This window comes from Asparagus officinalis, chromosome 7 (genome assembly GCF_001876935.1).
Source record: "Asparagus officinalis chromosome 7, Aspof.V1, whole genome shotgun sequence".
In the NCBI taxonomy this organism is placed as follows: domain Eukaryota; kingdom Viridiplantae; phylum Streptophyta; class Magnoliopsida; order Asparagales; family Asparagaceae; genus Asparagus; species Asparagus officinalis.
In genome coordinates, this window is record NC_033800.1 from 9,894,298 (window position 1) to 9,921,357 (window position 27,060).

Consider the following 27,060-nt stretch of genomic DNA (forward strand, 5'->3'; position numbering starts at 1 on the left):
GGCACGTCTTGTTGACTAATCCGAGTAAAAACAAACTTAGGAGTACCCCTGAATATTCGTTAGCTTCTCCGAATCACATCTCTCCAAATAATACTGCTGACTAAACTTTTTTTAAACTACTTTCAAACTACCACACCTAAAGTTACGAAGTTCTTAGTGACTCATCAGCTTCGAAAATATATGATGCCAAACTAGTAGACTTCAGATGGAAACAGAAGGCATCAAACTAAAAAAAATTTCGCTCATCATTTCGTTCATACAAGGTCCCTGAACTTTACAGATGGTCATCAATCATCATGATGCAAAACATCTCATGTAATTTTTAAATGCAGCCACTGATTGATCTTAATTAAGATTACCCCACGTATATCACTTTATTAAAGTAGGCAACACCCCCAAATGACGCGCGTTCATGTGATAGGAGTTGCAGGGTCCTTGTCAAAACCAAACTAGGTGTCGTATCACCCCCTAACGTTCCAAACTGATTTATACGGGAAACTTTGCTTCAATCATAAGGCAGCCTGCCTTGAAATTTCTCATGACCATCAAAGTTATTAAGATGTTTAATAAATGAAAACATACCTTGTTAATTAATTAGAGTGTCCCCTCCGCTCCGATGAATAATTATGGAAATTTTTTTTTCAATTTCTGTTGTTGCTGAGGAAACACAATCACGGGTTGAAAAATGAATGATTTTAAAAACAGGTGATTTGCAGAGAGATCAGATTATCATTAGCAAAAAAAAATTTATTGAGAAAAAAAGGTGAAAATTAATGGTGATGAATTGTATCCTTGTATATCACTTGGATAACTTAAGGCGGGAAAGTAGAGGTTAGCTTATGTGGTAAGATCTTAGTTTAAAAAGCAAGTTGTTATGATATAATTAGTTAAGACCATGACGACAATTAATAATATAGTATTTTTTAGGTTGTTAGGCGCTTATGATGCTTTCTAGTATTATGAATTGTTGTCACAAGAATGATAACTTACTGAGCAGCAAGGACCTTCTCCTAATAATTATGGAAGAAAAAGAACGGTCCTATTCTAAGCCAACATGAGAGTGAACTTTTTCGATCCACCCAATTTATTTTCTTGGAAGCGAGTGAGGTCCAAATCCAATATTCAATTGTTTAGCATGGGGGGTGGGGGGGAATCTTAAGGAACGACGGCTCGTCTACCTAATGGTTTAACCGTTTAAGGTCTAAAAGACTAAATCCAATAAGGCACCTAATAAAATATTGTAATCTCATTTCCGAAATTGTTTATGAAAATTAAATTTAAGGACAAAAGTAGTACAAGAACGTTTTATGAGAAACAAAAATTTTCTAGAGGAACACGGATCCAGTTGTACTTGGAGAACGCGGAATCCAACCTTGCACTCGTCCAATCTCTCTCAAGCTTGAACATCTCTTGCTTGAAGGGATTATTTGTTGGGTCTTTGATTACTTTTGACGTATAAAATTTGATATCCTATTCTCCTACTTGCACTACAAGGATTATCCTAATTAGATTAAGGTAAGGATGAAAAATAAGGACCAACTTTGTTAAAGTTGTGGAAAAGTCGCTCTTCACCTTCTTCTAAGTCTAAGGACTCTTTTCGCACGCGGGAATGAGTGGGAATGAAATACAATTCCAACTCTTTATTCATGCATACCAAACACGATGTATTTTAGACGCTAGAATTGTTATTCTCACTTCTTATCAATTCTTATTTTATGTGGAATTGTCATTCTCAACTATTTAACAAGGAATTGATATTCTCACTTAAGTGAGAATAAAATAATTAAATAATTTCTGATTATATCCTCCTTAAAAGATACAGATAGATATAAATTCTCATATGAAAAATTACTTCTATAGAAATAATATCATTAGCTGCTCGTACAAATATACAAATAGATGTAAAATATTAAAATATTATTCCTTGTTCGACTTCGCCCTAATTCCATCGCGTCTGCAGTAGAAAAAAAATCTCGTCTTCGACTTGACGCGACTCGGTTAGGTAACCAACATTTCTTTTTAAAATATGTGTGTGTGGCTAATTTTTACCTGATCTTAATAGAATTTTTTTATCTTTTAGCGACTCTGTTGCGTAATCTATTGGCAATTAGGTTAGTAAATATATTATCTTTGGATGTATGATTTAAAGTTCCATTGAAACATATATGCCTAATCTTTTCAGTAATTTTCTCAAAGCACTCACAATAAAAAATAATGTGCTTAATTGATGAGATTGAAACTTAATATTTTGATTAGAGGTTAACATGTTTTCCATTCCTAATCAATTTTTTGAAAGTTATGTCGCGCGCCTTTGCGGAAGCCTTGCACGAACTCACAACGAACCTGTGATCACGAGTAGAAGAAAGCCAAACACTTGCACAAACCAAGCCAATTACGACAAATCAAACCAAACACAAGGATATACGTGGTTCGGCAATTGCCTACGTCCACGGGGAGAGGATGGGGAGATTTCACTATATGGAGGAGAAATACAACGGGTTACAACTCACAAAATCACTCAAATATAACCCTAACCAAAGCTCTCAACTCCCTCACAATATCTCCCTCTCAAAGTGCTCAAAACAATGCTAAATCTCTTCTTTTCTCTCCTTAAGAAACCCTAAAAAAACGTGGTCCTATTTATAATAAAACACAATCCCAAACAAAGGAGGATTCCTCAACAAATAAGGATTCTAAAAACGAGTCTGCCACACCCTGCACCATGGGTGTGGCAGAGGGTGTGGCAGAGGGTGTGGTGCAGGAGTGGTGCAGGACAGATTCTGCCACACCCTGCACCGTGGGTGTGGCAGAGGGTGTGGTGCAGGACAGACTCTACCACACCCATGGCAGACACCACACCAGGGTGTGGTGGAGCCTGTTTTGAGTTATTCTTCACGTTTTTCACAATTCCTTCGCCGTTTTCACAATTCTCCACCTCGGCGAAGTGTTCCCAACACTGAGCCGACACCAACATGAGCACCAATGTGTCGTCTCTCTAAACTCGGCTGCACCAATGCGGTTGCCTACGTACCCCCTCTCCCAAGGGATCAAGCCGCCCGTAGTTCATCCAAATGGCCGCCAACGGCCTCAACAATTACGAATGTGCAACAAGTTTCGACAATGATCAAACTTGTTGCTCGGAACCACCTTAGTGAGCATATCTGCCGGATTATCCTTCGTGTGGACTTTCACAATTTCCACATCGCCATCTTCAAGAACATCCCGAACGAAGTGATAACGAACGTCAATGTGCTTCGTCCTCGCATGAAAAACCTGATTCTTCGCCAAATATATAGCACTCATGCTATCGCAATGAATAGTGACGGATCGCTGCGATATACCAAGTTCTTCCAAAAGTCCTCGAAGCCAAATAGCCTCCTTCACAGCCTCCGTAACTGCCATATACTCTGCCTCCGTCGTAGACAAAGCCACCGTAGACTGTAAGGTGCATCTCCAACACACCGGCGCACGGGTCAAAGTGAACACATACCCCGTAGTAGACCGGCGCTTATCCAAATCCCCGGCATAATACGAATCAACATAACCAATGCATAACTACCCACCTGTAGTGTCCCAACGGTACACAAACTGGCTTCGTATCCATGCTAACATGGAATCGCTGTAGAACCTTCTTCAAATAAGCCACCTGTGTCAAACAAATCCTGCCCTTCTTCTTATCTCTGCCGATCTCCATCCCTAAAATGCGCTTCGCCTCGCCCAAGTCCTTCATCTCAAACTCATTCGAAAGCTGAACTTTCAACTCATCTATAGCTGACCTGGAACTAGAAGCAACCAACATGTCATCGACATAAAGCAACAAATAAATGTACGCACCTCCTCTCAACTTGCGAAAATACACGCAAGGATCAAACTGGCTCCGAGTGTACGAATGACCAAGCATAAAACCATCAAATCGCCTATACCACTGTCGAGGAGACTGCTTCAAACCGTATAGCGATTTCTTTAGCCTGCAAACCAACTTATCTTTCCCTGCAGCTCGGAATCCCAATGGCTGAGTCATATATATTTCTTCATCAAGATCACCATGAAGAAATGCTGTCTTCACATCCAACTGATCTAACTCCAATCCATACTGTGCCACCAAAGCTAGCAAAATCCGAATCGACGAATGCTTCACCACCGGAGAGAAAACCTCATTGTAATCAATACCTTCCTCCTGTGCATAGCCCTTCGCAACCAACCTAGCCTTGAACCTCACTGGAGTGCCCTCAATGCCCTCCTTCTTCGTGTACACCCACTTGCACCCAATCGCCTTCCGCCCCTTTGGAAGCTCTACAAGCTCCCATGTATCGTTCTTGTGAAGAGACTCCATCTCCTCCTGCATAGCCACCTGCCACGAATCAGCCTCCGAACTCTGCTCGGCCTCTCTGAATGTAGTAGGCACCATCTCATCGATACTCTCCACCGGAAGTGCATATGCAACTGTGTCGGCATACCGTGCTGGCACCCGTATGTCTCTCCTCTGTCTCCGTGCCGCAATAGAATCCTGAACCTGAGCCGTCGGTCCCTGATCCTGCTCATGAGTACCCGTATCCTCCGCATCACCGTCGTGCTCGCCTGGCGTCACCTCAGTCGGCACTCTCATGGATACTGCACTATCTGGACTCTGTGGAGCTGCATCAATCTCCACCACCTGCGAAATCTCCTCTGTCGGGTTGCTCTCCACCTGATGAGAGCTGGGAAGCTTCAAGATAGAAGCCTCATCGAATGTGACGTCCCTACTCAGCACAATCTTCTTATCAACTGGATCCCAAAGCTTGTATCCCTTGACACCACGCTTGAATCCTACAAATATGGCCTTCCTAGCTCGAGGTTCCAACTTATCAGTTCTAACATGATAATATGCAGGGCAACCAAATACCTTAAGCTGGTCATAGTCATGTGCTGTCTCTCCCGACCACATCTCCATAGGGGTCTTCCCCTCAATCGCAGATGAAGGCAGCCTGTTAATGAGGTGGCTCGCATAAGAAAGTGCCTCAGCCCAAAAGATCTTCTCCAAACCACTATGCGCCAATAAACATCGAATCTTCTCCAGCAAAGACCGATTCAATCTCTCTGCCACCCCATTCTGCTGCGGTGTATGACTAACTGTGAAGTGCCTCTCTATGCCCTCGTCTCGACATAGCTGCAGAAAGGGGTCTGAGGTATACTCGCCGCCGTTGTCGGATCGCAACGTCTTGATCTTTCTCCCAGTCTGCAGTTCCAATCTCTTCTTCCACTCCACAAACAAATCTAGGACTTCACTCTTATGCTTCATGGTGTACACCCAACATCGCCTAGAATAGTCATCAACGAACGTGACGAACCAATGTCGACCACCAAGTGATGCCGTCTTAGTGGGACCCCAAACATCTGTGTGCACGTAGTCCAAGATGCCCCTCGTCCTATGAATGGCCGTCCCGAACTTCACCTTCGTCTTCTTGCCAAGTACACAGTGCTCACAGAATTCTACTTTACCACTCTTGGCTCCCTTCAAAAGCCCCTGCTTGCACAATGCCTGCAGTGACTTTTCACCTGTATGCCCTAGCCTGTAGTGCCAAAGTCTGCTCATGTCCGCCTCTGAAATCGCCGAAGCAACCTGGCCAATCTCGGTGCTCCCCTTCAGATAATATAAATTATGATTTCGGACTCCCTTCATCACCACCAAAGATCCCTTAGTAACCTTTGCTACAGCATCCTCAAAGGTCACCCTGAATCCCTTCGCCTCCAAAGCCCCCACTGAGATAAGATTCTTCTTAAGTTGAGGAACGAATCTCACCTCCTTCAGCTCACGGACTACTCCATCGTGCATCCGAATCCTCACAGTACCTATCCCACGAACGCCACAGGATTGATCATTTCCCATGACCACAACACCCCCATCGAGTCTCTCAAATGATGAGAACCAATCTCGCCTAGGAGTCACATGATAAGTAGCGCCAGAATCAAGCATCCACTCCGATGCATCCAAATGGTTCACCTCCGGAGTAATCAAAAGAGAAAAGCTCGAATCATCGGAATCATCGCCTTTCGCAACATTCACCTCATTGGCCTTCGGGCCCTTATTCTTGCTATTCTCCTTTTCTTTGACTTTCGGGCAATCTCTCTTCCAATGTCCCTGCTCCTTGCAGAATGCACATTGGTTCTTTCTAAGCTGGTGACGACCTCTTGACTTTGACCTCCCTCTATTTCCACCTTTCTGATATGAGCTTCTACCTCTCGCCGACAAGGCCTCTCCTGAAGTACTAGCGCGGGAAGTCTCCTTATCCTTCCTCCTCAAATCATAGTTCGTCAATGCGTTAGTCACTTCACTATAAGTGATAGAAGATCTCCCGTTCAGCAACGTAAGCACGAAGGTATCATACTCCTCATCCGGTAAGGAGCCCAAAAGAATAATAGCCTTGTACTCATCTGTGATCTTCTCATCCACGTTCGCCAAGTCCGACAACAACTTAGTGTAGTTGTTCACATGAGCCGCAAGCGAGGTACCTCTGGACATCTGGAATCTGAATAACCTTCGCAGCAAGTGCAACCGGTTCTCAACACTCTTCGTAAGGTACTTATTGTTGAGAATTTCCCACATCTTCATCGCAGACGTCACCCCAATCACATCGTATTTCAGCTCCTGTTCCAAACAGGACCTGATCACCCCGCAAGCATTTCGATTCATCTTTTCCCATATCGCCTCTTCATATTTAGGTGGCCTCACATCGACCATGATGGTCTCCTCCAGATTTTGAGCATTGAGCGCATCCTGTACGTCGCTCATCCACAAACCAAAATTGATCTTGCCGTCATATTTCACAACACTAATCTTAGTGTTCTGAAAACCCACTTGAACTGTGCCTGTCATCTTGCTGCTTTCACCAATTACTTCACCCATAATCACAACTTCCAAATTGTAGAGAAAGATCCAAACTTTAAGAAGAATAAGAAATTACCCAACTGAACCCTAGATTGGATTCCAAATAGAACTCCTAACCACACGAGGAAAGCGAGATCTCCAACGGCAACTTCAAACCCTAACTCCACCAAAACCTAGAACTCCAAGAACCAAGCTTCAAACTGAATCTTCCTCCACCTAATCCAAAACCCTAGATCTGAATCTGGGCTCTGATACCACTTGTCGCGCGCCTTTGCGGAAGCCTTGCACGAACTCACAACGAACCTGTGATCACGAGTAGAAGAAAGCCAAACACTTGCACAAACCAAGCCAATTACGACAAATCAAACCAAACACAAGGATATACGTGGTTCGGCAATTGCCTACGTCCACGGGGAGAGGATGGGGAGATTTCACTATATGGAGGAGAAATACAACGGGTTACAACTCACAAAATCACTCAAATATAACCCTAACCAAAGCTCTCAACTCCCTCACAATATCTCCCTCTCAAAGTGCTCAAAACAATGCTAAATCTCTTCTTTTCTCTCCTTAAGAAACCCTAAAAAAACGTGGTCCTATTTATAATAAAACACAATCCCAAACAAAGGAGGATTCCTCAACAAATAAGGATTCTAAAAACGAGTCTGCCACACCCTGCACCATGGGTGTGGCAGAGGGTGTGGTGCAGGAGTGGTGCAGGACAGATTCTGCCACACCCTGCACCGTGGGTGTGGCAGAGGGTGTGGTGCAGGACAGACTCTACCACACCCATGGCAGACACCACACCAGGGTGTGGTGGAGCCTGTTTTGAGTTATTCTTCACGTTTTTCACAATTCCTTCGCCGTTTTCACAAGTTAAAGGTGCATTTGAAATTTCATAGAAATATTATATACAGATTAAAAGTTGACCTGTTTTTCCAATCCTTCAAATTCTATTGTTTTCTTCTGATCTCTCTCTTCATGCATGCACATGGAATTCAGTCATAAATCATGTAGCATGCATATGAAATTCAATCTATTGTATCTGTTTGTGTACAGTGATGCTAGTAGCATTAGCTGCTCGTATAAATAATAGACATGTAGCATTAGAAGTTAGAAATATGAAATTATAATTATTTATAATAAAAATAATTTCTATAAAAATTATTTTTCAATTAGTAAGCCAAAAGTCAGAAATTGTTGCTGAGACGGTGTACCAAAATATAACTATCAACTGAAAATTTATTTCTATAAGAAAAAATATCATTTCTATAAAACTTATTTTTCTAAAAAAATAAATTATTTAGTCATATAAAAAAAATTATGTTTTTAAAATTCTGTCTTTTTGCAAGGGCATTATTAGAAAACTAAAATTTATTCTTACTTGTGAACAAATGATACCAAATATGGGAATGAGAATAAGATTGTCATTCCCGTTTTATTCTCTAAACGTGCCCAAACATGAGAATGTGAATGTGCATTCTATTACCGCATCTATTCCATTCCATTCCTACTTTCTTTCTATTCCCACTTGACTCCATTCCTGTGTACCAAACGTGATGTAAGATTCTTTTAAATATTTCTCCGGCTCTTGGAATCTAGGTTGAATTTCAATCTAAATAACATTGGGTGTTCTCATATGATCATGCCGATTAATTAAGAGTAAGGTACTATAAATATTTTGTGGAGAAAGAAGAGACTACTAGAAAGAGGAGGATCGTATTGTGTAGCTGCAAATAAACAGCTTAATGAGAGTATGCAATGAATCAGATCCACAATATTAATAATGCATTAAAAAACTATTAGTTTTTGAACCAATGCATGAATCCTGAAGTCTAATGATCTGAATATTCATATGCCCCAGTTGCAATGTAAACGTCATGGACCTGATTCACAAGATACATTTCAATGAGTGTTACCAAGTTTGATAGAGGATAACACACCATTTCGCGTGAAAATACAGAACTGGCTAACAACTAACCCTCTCTTATGACGAACTAAATGCTTAGCTTAATAGTTGATCATCAATGTTAAATGGACTAGTCTTCATTATACGGATCTCTTCTCTTGTGCAAGCAACTGGGTCTCCAACAAATTAATACTGCATCAATTGCATCAATTCCTTTCGGACGAGACTTGGCAGTTTACAAAGTCCAAGGAACAATAATTAACGATGAGAATCTTCAACAATGAATCCAATATTCAAGAACTAAATGGATAGTTGAGAATAGCTAAATGCATTGCACATTCAAAACTACTGGTGTGCATTCCGTGCAAAGCACGACCTCATATTTTTTTAATCACTAGATTTTTAATTTGTTTCCCTCTAAGTTTTAATACATTTGATTTAATTATTGTATGTTTAAAATTAGAAATCATATCTAGTCCTCTATACTTAAAAAATAATCCAAATTTTAATACATTTGATTTAGAAATCATATTTATCCCTCTATACTTAAAGAAGGATCCATGTTTTAATACATTTAATTTGCTTTATTATTTATGATATAGTAAATCACTACAGTACGAAGCACGGAGAAGAAAATTTGATTTTCTATTTACACTACAGTAAATTACTGTAGTATGAACAATAATTTCGAGTACAGAGGTCCACATTTGCTTTACTATGTATACTACCCTATTTATTATAGTATGAACAGTATTTGTTTGGGTTTTCCTGAGTACTAGTTTGCGGTCCGTGCAAAGCACGGGTTTTTGCTACAGTAATCCCTTTTTTTAAATATGGTATGATTTGAATTTTTAGAAGTGTTACAGTATCCCGCTCTGCTACAGTACCTTTTAAATGTTACAGTATACCCGTGTGCTACAGTACTATTTTAAATTAATCATTAGATACAGTAGTAATGTTGCCGTAAATGTTACTGTAGCAGTTACTGTAGCATGAACAGTGAATCTCTGGTCCTCCTATTTGTATAAAGGAATAGATATAAAGGAGTAGATTGCCCAACTGAATGAAAACTATTATTTCATCAATTTCTAACAACTTGTCCTTCAATTAAAACATTTTCCACAACAGGGAGAAAGCTAATTACCAAAATGGCCGTTCTGGGATGTACTTGGGAGTAACGGTAAGTTTCCTAGATTTTTTTGCCAATAAATTATTGACACGTGCGATACAGAGAGTCAGTTCGTATCTAGCGAGGGAGGATGGAACTGGTTACAGCAGAATCTTCTCGACACGTGGGCCTAAATTGCAGGTGGCATCACGTGACGACCAAAGTTCTTTGGCTGTTCGACTTGCCGCCGGCGTTTATGAATGAATTACGAAAGAGCCCCCGATTATTTTTCACGTGTTCGATCCATTTGTGTGATAACCCCCATAAAATTACTGGTCAAACGAAGGGATTGGGATCCTCTACTCATCAATAGTGGTTCTTAACATTTGCTAATGTATCATCACCTTTCATTTTGTAGGACCATCTTTTATTTATCCACAAAATAAAAGATGGGGATGTATTAGCAAATATTAAGAGCCACTATTGATGAGTAGAGGAATCTCAATCCAAAGATTAAAAGTGGTTTTTTTTACCAGCACCCACCTTGGAATTATCTTTTAATTTCAATTTATTTATAGATTATTTTTAAAGTAGATTTTCATTACAATCAATCAACTCTGATCAATTTTTTTTTTATTAAAACTCTAAATTTTGTCTTTAGAAAACTCACATTCAAGACACATGATTCTTTTTTTTAGTATTAGGTCTTGTTAGGATACAACTTAGGTAATTTGAACTTGAAGTTTTTAAACGTATTTTTAAATTTTTCTAGTAAAATTTTGACCGGGATATGATGATCGCAGCAAAAACCAAAAACCTACTTTAAAGATTGTTTATTATAAACTAAAATTAGAAGATGGTGGTTTATAGTAAAAAAAAAAATCAAAGAATAAAAGATAATCTGTCATGTTCCAATGTTGCATTTGATATAAATTAAAGAGTAGTCCAGCTGCTGATTATTGGTAAAGAAAAAAAAAACACCATAAACATTATGACCACCTAATTAAATGCCTTATTCGAAGGAAACGAATGATGTAAACATGAGCCTAACTTGATCATTTGTGCATGTGATACCCATCAGAATAAAAATCATTGTCAATCACATCATATATAGGTATCAATTAATAGAGTAGTGTTTAAACAAAGACGCCTGAAAGGATGCAAGAAAAGCCTACCTCTATACGTAAAAAATTTGCTATTCCTTGAGATTTTTAAGATTCAATTGACAACAACTTCAAAAATCTTCTAACAAACAAAATGTCTATTTCAATTGAAGAAAACAACATAAATATTTAAAAAAAAAAGATCTTAAGAAATAATAGTTACAAGTTACTGCTCCTTCTTAATTATTTCAATATGAAATTATATCTACAAAAGAATGTCGATGTCTTTTTCCTTAAAAAAAAAAAAATCTCAACATTTTGAATTAATCTTTGTTGATTCTTTCTACGGATTCGGATCTAAGCGGTTATTTTGCATGAAAGTCCGATCCGAATGGGATATCGAATATCCGTCAAATTATTAGAAGTTTTCAGATGCCTCGCTGGCGGTAAATACATAAGCTGTAAAGGGTGTTTTTGGTAATTTCCTTCCTACAGTTACCGAAACAGACGGCGTCTTTACATTATAAAGAAGCGAAGCGTGGCTCTTGGACAAAGGCGGCATAAAAAAAATAAAAAATAAAAAAATAATTAGGGTTTTCGAATATCGCATTTTCTGGATTCGGGGTTTTTGAGATCGCATCGGATTGATATCGGTTGATAGATCTTATTCTTTCTCTTCTGCTGAATCTCGGTAAGATTTCGAAGAATTCACATTTTGAACTTTTTTTATTTGGTTTTTATGTAACTTCTCTATTTTCAGTATCATTTTATCCCAAAAATGTTTTTTTTTTCCAAATTTATGTGTTCGGAACGTTGGTATCTTCCACGGGGAGGATGCATTTCTTTGAATTTTTATTTTGTTTTCTCCCCCACTTTTTTTTTGTTTTTTTGTTTTTACTGTGTTAATCTAGGTTCTGCTTGGTTTTGAATGAAGGATTTTTTTAAATTTATTTTTAGTTTCTTTGGTTTAAGATTTTTCTTTGATTTTCTCGGTTTTGTGGGAGAATTTACCACGAGCTTTTATACCGAGCTTCTTCGATTTTGATTTAGGTCCCAAGAAATTAAATAGTATACGCTATTGCCTCTAAAGATTAAGTAAATTAGCTTTTTCATATAATTAAATGATTTTTGGGGGGAATTTTGGGAATATTTATGTTCTAGATGTGAAAAGATGCAATTTTTATGGTCATTTTTATTAGTTTTTTTCTTGAGATTTATTAAGAATATAAATCTTGTTCTCTCTGGTTTTATGTTCTCTATGTCTGCGTTCTTGGGGGTTGTCTACTTTTAAAGTTCGTCGAGTTTCCAAATTCAAGTCCACTCTTTACTTTGATTTCTCCTTTATTTTTGAGCTGAATAGTATAAAGTGCTTAGAATTGATTCAAATTCACTCTTTGCTTTGATTTTTCCTGTATGTTTGAGCTGAATAGTATAAAGTGCTTAGATTAATTATCTCATGGTCCCTTTTTGACTGCCCACTGGTTAGGTAATAATTAGGGATGCAGAGATTTGATTAATATTTTATAGTGTAATCTTTGTTTATTATTAGCTCTTATCGCTGTATTAGCTGGAAACTTGATTGTATTAGCTCCTAATTTTGTTGAATATCATGCTTGCCTTAACATACTTATCTTCATGTATGTGACCTCAACCCTGTATTAATTTATTATGCTTGGATTTGTCTATTCACACTGGGGACATGTTCCTGATGTATCATAGGATTTTGTTCTTTCAGATACTTCTGCCTGAAACATTGGAAGACAAACAACAGGGAATGCTGAAAGATGTGCTTGCTCGCCAATAAGTCACTGTCAAAGGTAAATGAGGTTGTAGCTCCGTATGAGCTGCACTTGTTCATCCTTGATGAGATTGGTGAGCGTAGTCTCGTCAGCCTGCACTTAGTGCATCCACAAACGATGCACCCAGAAATTCAAAAAGGCCTATTGTGGTAGTTCGCGACATTGCTGAGGACGGTTGAAGCCAATCTTACTTTGTGAAAAAAGCATAGGAAGTGAAGAGTATCGCGGTGTAAAGTATTAGATGTCACAAATGGGAACCGATCTGAAAGGGAGCATTCTGATGCAGAGATACGAAGTAGGGAGAATGCTGGGTCAAGGAACCTTCGCCAAAGTTTATCATGCGAGGAATCTTAAAACTTCACAGAGTGTTGCTATTAAGGTAATCGACAAAGAGAAGGTTTTGAGGGTTGGGCTTATAGATCAGATCAAACGGGAGATTTCAGTTATGAGATTGGTGAGGCACCCACATATTGTTCAGCTTTACGAAGTCATGGCTAGCAAAAACAAGATCTACTTTGTTCTCGAGTATGTCAAAGGCGGCGAGCTATTCAATAAGGTTGCAAAAGGCAAGCTCAAGGAGGACATTGCTAGAAAATACTTCCAGCAGCTTATCAGTGCGGTGGACTTTTGTCATAGCCGAGGTGTTTATCACCGTGATCTGAAACCAGAGAACCTCCTCTTGGACGATAATGAAAACCTAAAGGTCTCGGATTTTGGTTTGAGTGCTCTTGCTGATTCTAAGCAACAGGATGGCTTACTACACACAACATGTGGCACTCCAGCTTATGTTGCACCTGAAGTCATCAACAGAAAAGGATATGATGGTGCTAAAGCAGATATTTGGTCTTGTGGTGTGATTTTATTTGTTCTCTTGGCTGGTTACCTCCCATTCCATGATCCAAATCTGATGGAGTTGTACAGAAAAATCGGAAAGGCAGAATTCAAATGTCCCAATTGGTTCCCTTCAGATGTACGAAGGCTTATATCGAGGATCCTTGATCCAAATCCTGCAACTAGGATCTCCATTGCAAAAATCAAGGAGAATCCATGGGTCAGAAAGGGATTTAATGACAAGCTATTGAGAAATGAAGCAGAAACAAAAGAGACGGCCCCCGTTGATGTCAATGCAGTGTTTGGTTGCTCTGCAAGTGATGGGGGTGAATCAAAGCAGGAGGATGCGAAGCCTTTAAACATGAATGCCTTTGACATCATATCGCTTTCAGCTGGATTTGACCTCTCAGGCTTATTCGAGGGGAGCGAACGAAGAAGAGAAGCGAGGTTTACTTCTTCAAAGCCAGCTTCAACTATTATCTCAAAGCTAGAGGAGATTGCCAAGAGACTGAGGTTGAAGGTGAAGAAGAAGGATGGAGGAGTACTGAAGATGGAAGGGGCAAAAGAAGGAAGAAAAGGGGTGCTGGCAATTGATGCCGAAATCTTCGAGGTGACTCCCTCGTTCCATTTGGTTGAGATAAAGAAAACTAATGGTGACACCTTGGAGTATCAAAAGATTTGGAAACAAGAAATGAGGCCGGCGCTTAAGGATATCGTTTGGGCTTGGCAAGGTGATCAGTCGCAAGCTTTGCCCTCATTGCCAGCGCCACCAACCTCTGAACAACAGGCGTGAAGGATTTCGAGGGCTACGGTGTTCTGATAGATTTTATGGAACTTCCAATTCTCTCGTGCTTTCTTGATGACTCTATTAGCTATGATGTGTTGTTTGTGTGTTTATTATTGCCTGTAATTAGTAGTTTCAATCTTCATTCTCAGTTGGGCAAATGCATTTTTGTTATTTACATACATTTTGGACTGCTTCGTGTGTGATGAGCTCTTCGACTTAATTTGTTCGTCTACTTTCATCGGTTCGCTTGGTTTAAAACTCGCGTTGTATGGATTCGGATGCACAAGTTGAACCCTTTGCCTAACTAATTATGTCGTAGGTCGTGATGGCTTTTGTCATGAGTCTTCCCAAGGACCCATTTGGAATACTTCAAGTCATTGTTTAAGCGCGTGTGGACGTTTGCAGCTGCTGTATTCGTTTAAAAACTTGGTGATTATCATTAGATTATTCTTAATCATTTAGGATGATTTGATATGCTGCCGACGAAGTTGTCCTGCCTGCTGCTTCTTTGCTTTTTTTTTCCCACCTACCAATCGTGTTCTTTGTATCTTTGAATTGTTTAGGAAAAGTAATAAAGAAATAAATTGGATTGGTGTGCCTATACAAAAATGAATAAAAAAGAGTGAAATGGTCATTTCTATTCTCACGTTCGGATGCGACTAGATACTGCAGGGGGGTGAAACTTTTTATTTTTGACATAAATAATTAATCAATAATTTTGGAATTTTTGATATGTAATTTAAATGTTTTTCATTCCCACGTAAGTGGTATGCTTATTCCCCACTAACTCGTTGAAAATGCATATTCTCATAAAATGCGAGAATAAAAGAGGTGTGGGAATGGGCATTCTAGATTTGAAAAATATGGTGTGTTTAGTATGCATGAATGAGAAGTGAGAATGAGCATTCTATCCTCATTTATTTCCACGTACCAAATAATTATCTAGTACACCGATAATTATCAATATAACTATTTTATGCATTTGATTGCATGATAAAAGCTAGATTATAGGATTCCTTTTATGTCCTTTGACATTATTTTCCTTTACAACTAGGTTACATTGTGTACAATAAAAAACCAAACGTGTACAATAATACATTGATGTTTGAACACTTGTTTGTATGGTTGTACACAAAAATTAGAGAGAAGAATTTCTTCAAACTGAAAGAGGATAAGAGTAGAGAGAAAATAAACTACAAAGTAAGTACCTCCCGTTTCCTCATCTCGTTGCACCTTTCCTACACTAGTAGAAAATCGACCAAACTAGACGGAACAAATTTCCGTCTAGTTTGGAGCAAACTAGACGTAAAATTTCCGTCTAGTTTGTTCCGTCTAGTTTGTTCCGTCTAGTTTGGATCAAACTAGACGGAAAATTCCGTCTAGTTTGACAAACGAGACGGAACAGTCAAACTAGACGGAAATCCGTCTAGGTTGACTAGTCAACCTAGATGGAATTTCCGTCTAGGTTGAGGCAACCTAGACGGAAATCCGTCTAGGTTGCCTAGGGCAAACTATTAAGTTTGCCCAGGGCAAATCAGCCGCCACCCCCCCCCTCCTCCAGATACGGTATATGTCATTTAAAGATTTAAAAGATCTTAATGTTTAGTATGATTATGAAATCTCATAATTTATAATATGACAGGGGAAATCATTAATGCCGATACACTTGAGGGCCAGAGCGGCATATGGTACTTTTCGTGAACAATATAGGGGTGATGAGAGGAATCGGGATAAGATCACAAAAAATCTCGAGTTAGTGGTGAGATTTATACATATCTTGAGTAGTATTATTAATTCTATTTTGTTAACATTACGAGGAAACGAGAACACAAATAATATGGTCATTATCTTGAATTAACTATAAATTTGTGCTTTAGGAGGGATTTGAGAACGCATCCAAGGAGGCTGCATCTGTCTACATTTCGCAGGAGGAGGAACAAACCGAGCCAGACCCTCACATGCTTTCTGCAGAGGAGAACATCAATCTCACACAGAACCTGATGGGTCATAATACGTGAGGATAGTGAAAAATCAATTCAATTTGAATACTACATACTATTTATATTTGTTTACCATTATTGAATTTGAGAGCAAAGTTTAATATTTATTTCTCTCTAATAATAGGAGAGGAAGATATCCTCTACATGGTGTCGGAGCTTCACCTGGTATAAGCATCAGATCGTCCACAGCATCCTCCACACCATCTACATCGACGAGAGCAGCCACAAGCAGTTTCCAGGCTATGCCATTTGTCGCACATATCTCTGTGTATTTGATTGATAAGATTGACCAGGAGCTGCATATTCAGGTGACTAATGAGATGACTAGAGTTGCGCTGACGGCGAACTCGATGGACGATCTCATGGGGTATGTTATACAATATTTAGGCGGTGCTATTCCTTATAGCGCGTATGGTGGTGTCATACGGATCATTAGCTCCATTGGCGATAATTCCGGCGCTAGACAGAGTAGTGCTCAGGTACCTTATTTTTTCTTATATTTATAAATTCATTTTTATCTAATATGTTATCAAACACCACATAATGATTATTCAATTAAACATTCAGAGTGGAGATATTGGAGGGAGCAGCACCCGTTCTCGTAATCGGGATAGAGATACCCCCGCCGACGACGATGGATGAGGTTTTTTTATTTTTAATGCAATAAACAGTTTTATTTGTTATAACACTACATTTATTCATGTCGTGTATCATATCTTAGTTATGTGCATTGTTAATATATATGTTGTTGGATGTGTTTTAGACGGAACTGATTGATGTATATTTTGAAGTGGATGGTTGGATTTGTACAATGTGTTGGATTTGGTTATATAGATGTTTTTGAATGGAATTGTTATGAATTTTGATTATGATTGGATGGTTGAATGTGACGTGTACAGTATTTTTTGGATGTATTCAAATATTAATATAATTGTACAGGGAAATACAAATTTTAATTAATTTTTTTTCCCTGAAAAAAGGCAATCTAGACGGAATTCCGTCTAGTTATGAATTTTGATTATGATTGGATGGTTGAATGTGGCGTGTACAGTATTTTCTGGATGTATTCAAATATTAATGTAATTGTACAGGGAAATCCAAATTTTAATTAATTTTTTTTCCTTAAAAAAGACAATCTAGACGGAATTCCGTCTAGATTGAATCAATCTAGACGGAAATTCCGTCTAGGTTGTAAAAATCCAACCCAGACGGAATTCCGTCTGGGTTGGAAACCCAGACGGAATTTCCGTCTGGGTTGGGAATTCCGTCTTCCGTCTGGGTTGTCAACCCAGACGGAATTCCGTCTGGGTTGTCAACCTAGACGGAATTCTTTATTCCGTCTAGGTTGATGATGCGGCATAATTATGTACCAAAATTTACAAGTGCACAATTTATCAAGTTATAGTATAAAAAGATATCGATCCCACGAAGAAGGTGATTTTAAGAGATTATTAAACTTGGTTCTTATACTTTGTGCGTGACAATTAGGAATAAAGAATAAGTGTGAATGTGATGAGTGATTGTTGTGAATATTTGCAAAAGATAATAAATTGAATTTTAGAGGAAAGAAGGAAGAATTAAAGAATAAATGAAATCATAAGGCAAGAAATATGAATTAATAAAATCAAGAAATAAAACCAAAAATAAAAAGAAAATTTAAGAAAGTTAAGATGAAGGATTCAAAAGAGGTAAGAAATCTAGAATATAATCCACTAACCAATTTCAATTACAAAATATAAACTATTCTCTTTTTATCATATTTCAACTTAGATTTATTAAGCATAGATTATCAAACCATTTAAGGAAAGTGTAACCTATCAAATTATCATCTAAGTCAAAATTACTATTCATGATAAGAACAACAACATGATAATAATCCTAGAATTCATAAGCATAACCTATCAAACCATTTAAGATAAGCATAGATTATCAAATTCTTCTTCTACCGATTAGTTCTCTAGTTGATTATCCTAAACATGAACATTTTAAGTACAAGAGAATAATTCATACAATATAAAAGAAATTAGACTAGTTTCATACAATTCCAAGATTCTTACAAGAATTAAATTCACATCTTAAGAAATAAAAGCAAGAAGAAAAGGAACTAATTACAAAAATAAAAAGAAAAGAAAAATCTAAACTATGAACAAGAAATAAATCTAACTATAAAGAAAATAAAAATCTACACTACAAAATATATTACAAAAATTAAATACGAGAAAATAAATATATTCTACAAATTAAAGTGCAAAAAGAAATAAAAAGACAAGGAAATAAATCTACACTACAAGCATGAATTTAAATCTAACTAATAAGCAAAAATAAAAAAATTACAAAAAAGAAATAAAAGAGAAAAGAAATGCAAACCTTCAAATTGCTCTTCATCTCCATCCTCATCATTCAACAAGAGGAGAAAGAACAAATTTAAAGAGGAAAAATTATTTTTATTAATTGCAACTAAAGTTACAATTTTTGGAAGGCCTTCTAAATTAAGAGTAGCCCTCCTCTCCAAAAAGAGTTTATAAAATTTTCACACCCTTAACCCCTCACTCTCTATCCCTATTTATAGTAATCTTCAATGAATATGAGCCATTGGATTTGTCTTGAGCCCTAAGCAACAATCTCCACCTTTGAATTTGCTTTTTGTTCTTCTCTAGACCAATATAGGATGCCCAATTTATTTTCATTTGATAATCTAAAATCTGCAGCACAGTCCAAAGTCCATTTGATTTTTGGCCCATTGAGCTTTTCAAAATTAAATCTCCAGCAGCAGTCCAAAGTCTGGTTGATTTTCGGCCCATTGAGCTTTTCAAAACCCAACTCTTTGTAGCACCGGTCCATTGGGAAATAAAGCTTCAGGTCAAAGTCCGGTTGCACTTTGGTTTCCAAAATTGAGCTTCATTATTTTCAAAACCGAAAAAAATTCAGGTCAAAGTCCGGTTGCACTTTGGTTTCCAAAATTGAGCTTCATTATTTTCAAAACCGAAAAAAATCATCTGCAGCAATCAATAGGTCGGTCCATTGGGGTTTTGATTTTCAAAATTAAAGTTGCAGCCCATGTCCCCTTGTGCACATGTGATTTTCATAACTCCAAGTCCGGCCCAATTCAAGAAAATGAAAATGCAGCCCAATCTCCTTCATGAAGTTTTCTTTTGATTTTCAAAACAAATCCGGTCCATGAAGATTTTGTGGGCTGTGCATTAATGTGATGGAGGATTTTTGGCCTTGCTTCATAATTCATTTGTGCTCTTTGGGCTTCAAAAATGCTACAAAATTGAGAAGAGAGATTTTTGAGGGGTTTTTATATTTAATAATATTTATTTATATTTTTATTCAATTATGTACAAACTAAGCTAACAACAATTATTAATGGTATATTTATTCATGTAAAATAGATAATAATGATATAAAATTATAATAAAAATATGATTATCAAATACCCCCACACCTAAACTTTTGCTAGTCCTCTAGCAAAGAAAATAAAAAGAAAATTCTAACTCACTTTCGCAGGAATCGCGGTTGTATTTAGCGCATACAACAAGCCTTTAAACCCCTAGGTTACCCTAGTGGACGAGTTGTAGTCTCGTGAGGGTTTGCAGTGAATATACCCACAAAATTCAGTCAACTTGCCAAATTAAAGAAGTCAGTAAATAACTAAATTCACTTGATTAAACATTCTAATTGAAGCTAGTTAATAATCAAGAAAACATTTTTATATATAACTCCAATGTAAATCCCCTAGAAAATCTTTTTCATTATAGCAATACAAAACCAAGTCAAATCTTAGAAATTTAATTAAATTTTTTTGAAAAGAACATGCCAACTCTTTGTTTTAAATAACTTTCAAGTCTCTTGATCAAAAATTGTTTTTCAAGACCATATATACAAAACAACAATATATAAAAACAATGGTTAGTGTTATATATATATTTTTTTTCTCACTCTCTAATTCTTGGTGATTGTTTTCTATTTTAACGGGCTTTCTAAGTGACCATTTAACGAGTTTTGGGCCAATGAATCCCAACCCAATTGGGCTTAGGTCATTAAGTATAGAAATACTCATCGGGCTTAATTTCTCGGTCAACTTAGGCTTTATAAGATAGAATCACCTTAAATTTAAGAGTTTTTTTTCTTTTTGGTGCCCATTTTTCGCACTCTTCTTTTATAAGGTTAGTTTTGTATATGTATATATATTTTGAAAATATGTAAATCAAGACACTTTGAAAAAATTATTTTCAACTCTAAGTTAAGCATGCAAAAATTTCATTATTTTTAATTAAAAATCTAAGGTAAGACTTAAGTAAAGTATACTAGTTGAAAAACCGAATTTCTTCCAACTCATTTATTTGGAGCAATCTGTTCTTACCTGCTGAGTCTGAGTCAAAATTTAACTGTTTTATTGCCCACATTGCTCAATGTTCCAATTCTACTGGTAGGTGACAAGCTTTCCCGAATACCAGTCTGTATGGTGACATCCCTAAATTGGCCTTAAAAGCTGTTCTATATGCCCACAGAGCATCACACAATTTTACAGACCAATCTTTTCTGTTATGATTAACTGTTTTTTCTAAGATTTGTTTGATCTGCCTGTTTGTGACCTCTACTTGTCCACTGGTTTGGGGGTGATAAGGAGTTGACAATTTGTGTGTGATTGAATATTTCCTCATCAAAGCCTCGAAAGAACGGTTACAGAAATGTGTACCGTTATCACTGATGATCGCTCGAGGTACTCCAAACCGGGCAAAAATGTTCTCTTTCAAAAACTTGACAACGACCTTGTTGTCATTAGTTTTGCAAGCTACCGCCTCAACCCATTTTGACATGTATTCAACGGCTACTAGAATGTAGACATTTCCAAAGGAATTTGGAAATGGTCCCATGAAATCGATACCCCACAGATCAAAAAGTTCAACAGATAAGATGGGTTGTAAAGGCATCATATTTCTCCTAGTGACCTTCCCTAAAAGCTGACAGCGGTTACAGGTTTTGCAAAACTCGAATGAATCCTTAAAGAGAGTGGGCCAATACAGCCCAGATTGGAGAACTTTTTCAGCTGTTTTTCTCGGGCCAAAGTGGCCCCCACAGGCTTCCTTATGACAAAAGGATATAACACTCCTAGTTTCTTCAGTGGGAACACACCTCCTAAAGATCTGATCAGGACAGTATTTGAACAGATATGGATCATCCCAGTAAAAGTATTTTACTTGGGAGAGAAAACGGGATCTATCCTGTTTGGACCAATGAGAAGGGATCTGGTTCATGACTATGTAGTTCACAATGTCGGCGAACCAGGGAACAGATTGGATTTCTAGGAGTTGTTCATCTGGAAAATGTTCATTGATTGGAACGGTTGATGTTGGTGCATTTGGGAGTCGAGAGAGGTGATCTGCTACGGGGTTCTCTGTTCCCCTTCTGTCAAGAATTTGAATGTCAAACTCTTGAAGAAGGAGAATCCATCTAATGAGCCGTGCTTTAGCATCCTTTTTGGTCAAAAGATACTTTAGTGCGGCATGATCAGTGAAAACTTTGGTTAAGGAACCGATGAGGTAGGACCTGAATTTTTCTAAGGCAAAGACTACAGCTAAAAACTCTTTCTCTGTGACAGAGTAGTTTTGCTGGGCATCATTCAGAGTCCTACTGGCGTAGTAGATCACATGCGGTTTTCCATCAAACCGTTGTCCTAAAACAGCTCCAATCGCAGAATCAGATGCATCACACATCAGTTCGAATGGTAAGGTCCAGTCCGGTGCATGAATGATAGGAGCTGTGGTTAGCTCCTTTTTCAGATATTCAAAAGCTTTGAGGCAGTCGGGAGAGAAGACAAATGATGTATCCTTGGCTAAGAGATTGGTCAAGGGTCTAGCAATTTTGCTGAAATCCTTGATGAAACGTCGGTAAAAACCAGCATGACCAAGAAACGATCTGACATCTTTGACAGTTTTGGGAGGAGGGAGATTGGAAATGAGATCTACCTTAGCTTTGTCCACTTCGATTCCCCTATTGGAAACTACATGTCCTAAGACAATGCCTTGTTTGACCATGAAATGACATTTCTCCCAATTGAGAGTCAGATTTTTCTCCCTACACCGTTCTAGGACCAGTTTAAGATGATGCAAACATTGGGAAAATGTGTCACCAAAAATGGAAAAGTCATCCATGAAAATTTCGAGAAATCGCTCTACCATGTCGGAAAAAATACTGATCATGCAACGTTGGAATGTGGCCGGTGCATTGCACAGGCCAAAAGGCATGCGTCGGTATGCGAATGTTCCATACGGGCAAGTGAAGGTGGTTTTCTCCTGATCTTCTGGAGCGATAGGGATTTGATTGTAACCTGAATATCCATCCAGGAAACAGTAGAACTCGTGTCCTGCTAAACGCTCTAACATTTGGTCAATGAAAGGAAGAGGGAAGTGATCTTTCCGAGTGGCTAAGTTGAGCTTTCGGTAGTCAATACAGACTCGCCATCCAGTTTGGATTCGAGTGGGAATCAGCTCATTAGCCTCATTTTGGATCACGGTGATCCCAGATTTCTTTGGAACAACTTGGACTGGACTCACCCATGAACTATCAGAAATGGGATAAATGATCCCATGATCGAGACATTTCAGAATGTCTTTCCTAACGGCTTCTTTCATCACTGGGTTTAACCTACGTTGAGCATCTCTAGTAGGTTTGGCATCATCTATCAAATGGATTCGGTGTTGAACAATGGTTGGACTAATCCCTTTGATATCAGCCATGGTCCATCCAATGGCTTCCCTATTCTCTCTTAAAACATCTAAGAGAGCTTCCTTTTGACCGGTAGTCAACTCAGAAGAAATGATAACTGGTAAAGACTCGTTCTCGCCTAAGTAGGCATACTCTAGATTTTCGGGTAGAGGTTTGAGCTCTAACTTAGGGGGTTCCTCCACAGATGGGCGAAGCTGGACTCGGGGTTCTATCTCTAAAGGTTCTCTTTGCCAGCCAACAGCAAAAACATGATTGACTAGCGGTTCTATCTCTAGTTCGTCATCAGAAAGCTCCTCAATCATTAAATCAGATGCATTTGAATCAGACTCACACTCTCCCTCTTGTTGTTCACTGGATATTCCTTGAATGAAATTCACTTCCATAGGTTCATCAGATGGATCACTAGGCTGTCTCCCTAAGTTGAAAATATTGAGATCAACAATCATATTCCCAAGACAATAAAATCGTTTGAGGTGGCTAAGAACGGTCTTCCTAGAATGACGGGGATTTGACTTTTGAGATTGGAAACGGGCTGCGTTTCCAAGACAATAAAATCAACAGGGAAAATGAACTCTCCAACTTTGATCAGAACATCCTCTACCTCTCCTTTGGGAATTTTTACAGATCTATCAGCTAACTGTAGAGTGCATATTATCGGTTTAAGTTCTCCTACACCTAGCTGTTGATAGACCGAATAAGGAAGGAGATTGACTAGACTGAAAAAGGAAGGTGGTTGACGCTGGCTCCCAAGTCTAGAAGTGCCTTATCAATGTGAGTGTTACCTATGACGCAAGGAATTGTGGGACAACCAGGGTCCTTGTATTTCAATGGCATGGGTTTCGAAAAAATTTCACTGAGGTTGGCAGCTAAGAAGACTTTCTTGGGGACGTTAGTGGTTCTTTTCTTAGTGCATAAGTCCTTCAAGAACTTTGCATAAGAAGGGATTTTTTCGATTGCATCTAGTAGAGGGATGTTGATCTTGACCTGTTTGAATGTTTCTAGGATTTTCTCAACCTGCGGGGAGTTTTTCCTAGGTTTGAGTCTATCTGGAAAGGGGGCAACGGGCCTATACCTATCTAGACAAGGCTCAATCTCAAGTTCAGCATTTTGGTCATCAGAAGGAATTGATTCATCGGAAGGAGTGTTTTGAATGGGAGAAGGGGTTTGATCCGGTGGCATTCTAACCTGATTGTCTATTTGTTTTCCTGATCGCAATGTGTGAACTGCATTCAATTGAGCTGGGTTGTTGGAACTGGATCCAGTGTCTTTAGGGTTTGCAACAGGTTGACTTGGAAATTTTCCTTTTTCTCTCTCACTCACGGCAGCGGCTAGTTGCCCAAGTTGGGTTTCTAACCGGGCTATGGCTTGTGTGTTCGAGTTGAGCACTTGGCCGGTGGTTTGCATGAATGAATTTAGAGTGGTGGATGATTGGGTCAACATGTTGGTAGTTTGTGTAGAAGCTTTGATCATAGCTTCTAAACCCTTTTCTAAGACACTTAAACGTTTGTCATGATCAGAATTTGAAGGATTTGTATGCTGGTGAGGATGAGGATGTTGGTTTGGAAAGGGTGGGTTAGCAAAATTGTTCGGTGTATTGAACGGGACAGTGTTTCCCCTAGGGAATTGTTGGTTCGATGCGGGAATGAAGTTTTGATTTCAGGAAGAGTTTCCTTGGTTCCAAGCAAAATTGGGATGATTTCTCCAACCTGGATTGTAGGTTGGAGAAAATGGATCATTTCTAGGGCGCTGGAATGCAGCGTTCATCTGTTCTAAAGCATGGTTGTTTCCTAGAAGAGGACATTCCTCTGAAACGTGGGTAGGAGACTGACAGTTATGACATCCCGGGGCAGAAATATGATTGATTTGAGCCGGAGCTCGTTCCTTAACTTCTAAGGCTTCTAACCTCCGCATAATCGTCGCCATCTTCGCTTCAGAAGCAATGTTTGACTCCAGAGAAAGATCACTAGACTTAGATTGGGGAACTAATGAAACCCTGTCATCACAGTGTTCCCATTGCATTGTTTTCTCGGATAGACTCTCTAGAACAAATTCCTCCCAAGTTGAGATGGAATTTATCGGTAAGCTGTACAGCCATTTTTTAGCTTTGTCCTTTAGAGCAAATGGAATAAATCTAAGCTTAATCGCATCTTCGGTTAATTCTCTCATTTTTATCATAATACATACTTCCTCAAATTCCGAGATAAATATATATGCATCTTCTGTTTCATTACCTAGGAATTTGGGAAGCATGTTAATGAAATGCGGTCTAAGCTCGAAATTTGCTCCATTTACTTCGGGGAGTCTTATGCAAGATGGAATTGCATTTCTGGTGGGGTAACACATATCCTGAAGAACGGGCTGATTTGCCATTTCTTAGATTGGTTCAACACGGATTAAGCGATGAAAATTATCCCGAACCCAAAATTGCATACACCAAAACAAGTTTTTTTTTTTTAAGATAGAAAGAAAATTAGTTTTTTTTAAAGGAAAGAAAGAAAGAAAATTAGTTTTTTTTAAAGAAAGAAAGAAAGAAAATTAGTTTTTTTTATGAGAAGCTAAAGAAAATCCTAACTAAAACAAATCAAGGCAATCACTTTTCAATCAATTCTAACTCTAGGGTTTAGCCTAACTCCACTAGACCAGCTCCTAACCAAAAATTCCTACAGTGAAAAGATCAAAGATTTACCCAGGTAGTTAGCTAGGTAAGGATAGTACTAGAGGGTGATCAAAGACCAATTAAGTACCTCTTTCCTTGCGGAGCGCTTTACGCAACCCCTAAACCTTGCCTTAGACACCAACTATTCTGAGAAAACTTAAACCGTTCACTTAAGGATTTCTTGTTCCTTATTGAGCTCGAATCCTTAGGGGCCAACATCTAATGAGTTTTAAAGGCTTGGATTTGTGAAGTGAGGAATTAGTGATTTGTGGGCTAAGGAAAGGGTGATGAAATCCCTTACCTTATCTTGATTGGGGTTTTGCCCTTAAGAATGTTTTAAGTGTGTGCCAAATCAAGTGCTACAATCACTTTGGTGAATTCCTACACTATATGAAATGCAACCCTAGAAATTAAAAGCGACTAAAAAGGATGATAAAAGAATTTTTTTTAATTATGGTCAACAACAATCAAATGTGAGAAGATGGCTCATGTTTGAATTTATTATCTTATTAGTTAATATCCAAGTGAAAGGTAGATTTTATTATGATCAACAAAAATAAAATCTTTTTTTAATCCTAATTGTCTCTAATTGTGAAGCTAGCTAAAGAGGGTGGAATTAAAAACTAGAAAGAAGACTTACCCGAAAGCAATGCTCCAAATTCTTGATCTTCAATCCAAGATTTTCAAGCTCCAAGCGGTTCCTTCACAAGAAAAATACACAAGTTAAAGAATCAAGTTAATAAAATCCTATTTTAGCACCTTCCCCGGCAACGGCGCCAAAAACTTGATGCGGCATAATTATGTACCAAAATTGCAAGTGCACAATTTATCAAGTTATAGTATAAAAAGATATCGATCCCACGAAGAAGGTGATTTTAAGAGATTATTAAACTTGGTTCTTATATTTTGTGCGTGACAATTAGGAATAAAGAATAAGTGTGAATGTGATGAGTGATTGTTGTGAATATTTGCAAAAGATAATAAATTGAATTTTAGAGGAGAGAAGGAAGAATTAAAGAATAAATGAAATCATAAGGCAAGAAATATGAATTAATAAAATCAAGAAATAAAACCAAAAATGAAAAGAAAATTTAAGAAAGTTAAGATGAAGGATTCAAAAGAGGTAAGAAATCTAGAATATAATCCACTAACCAATTTCAATTACAAAATATAAACTATTCTCTTTTTATCATATTTCAACTTAGATTTATTAAGCATAGATTATCAAACCATTTAAGGAAAGTGTAACCTATCAAATTATCATCTAAGT

The 27,060-nt window shown here is 38.0% G+C and overlaps 1 protein-coding gene across 1 annotated transcript; it reads left to right on the forward strand.

The window, feature by feature from the left end:
- Positions 11,546 to 14,622, forward strand: LOC109848255 (CBL-interacting protein kinase 2-like). The gene is made up of 2 exons (XM_020417679.1): positions 11,546 to 11,676; positions 12,721 to 14,622. Exon 2 carries the CDS (start codon positions 13,026 to 13,028, stop codon positions 14,406 to 14,408), a length of 1,383 nt encoding a protein of 460 aa, XP_020273268.1. The 5' UTR covers positions 11,546 to 11,676; positions 12,721 to 13,025; the 3' UTR covers positions 14,409 to 14,622.

Excerpts from the sequence above, each read along its gene's own strand:
- LOC109848255 (XM_020417679.1), top strand. The coding sequence starts at position 13,026 with ATGTCACAAATGGGAACCGATCTGAAAGGGAGCATTCTGATGCAGAGA.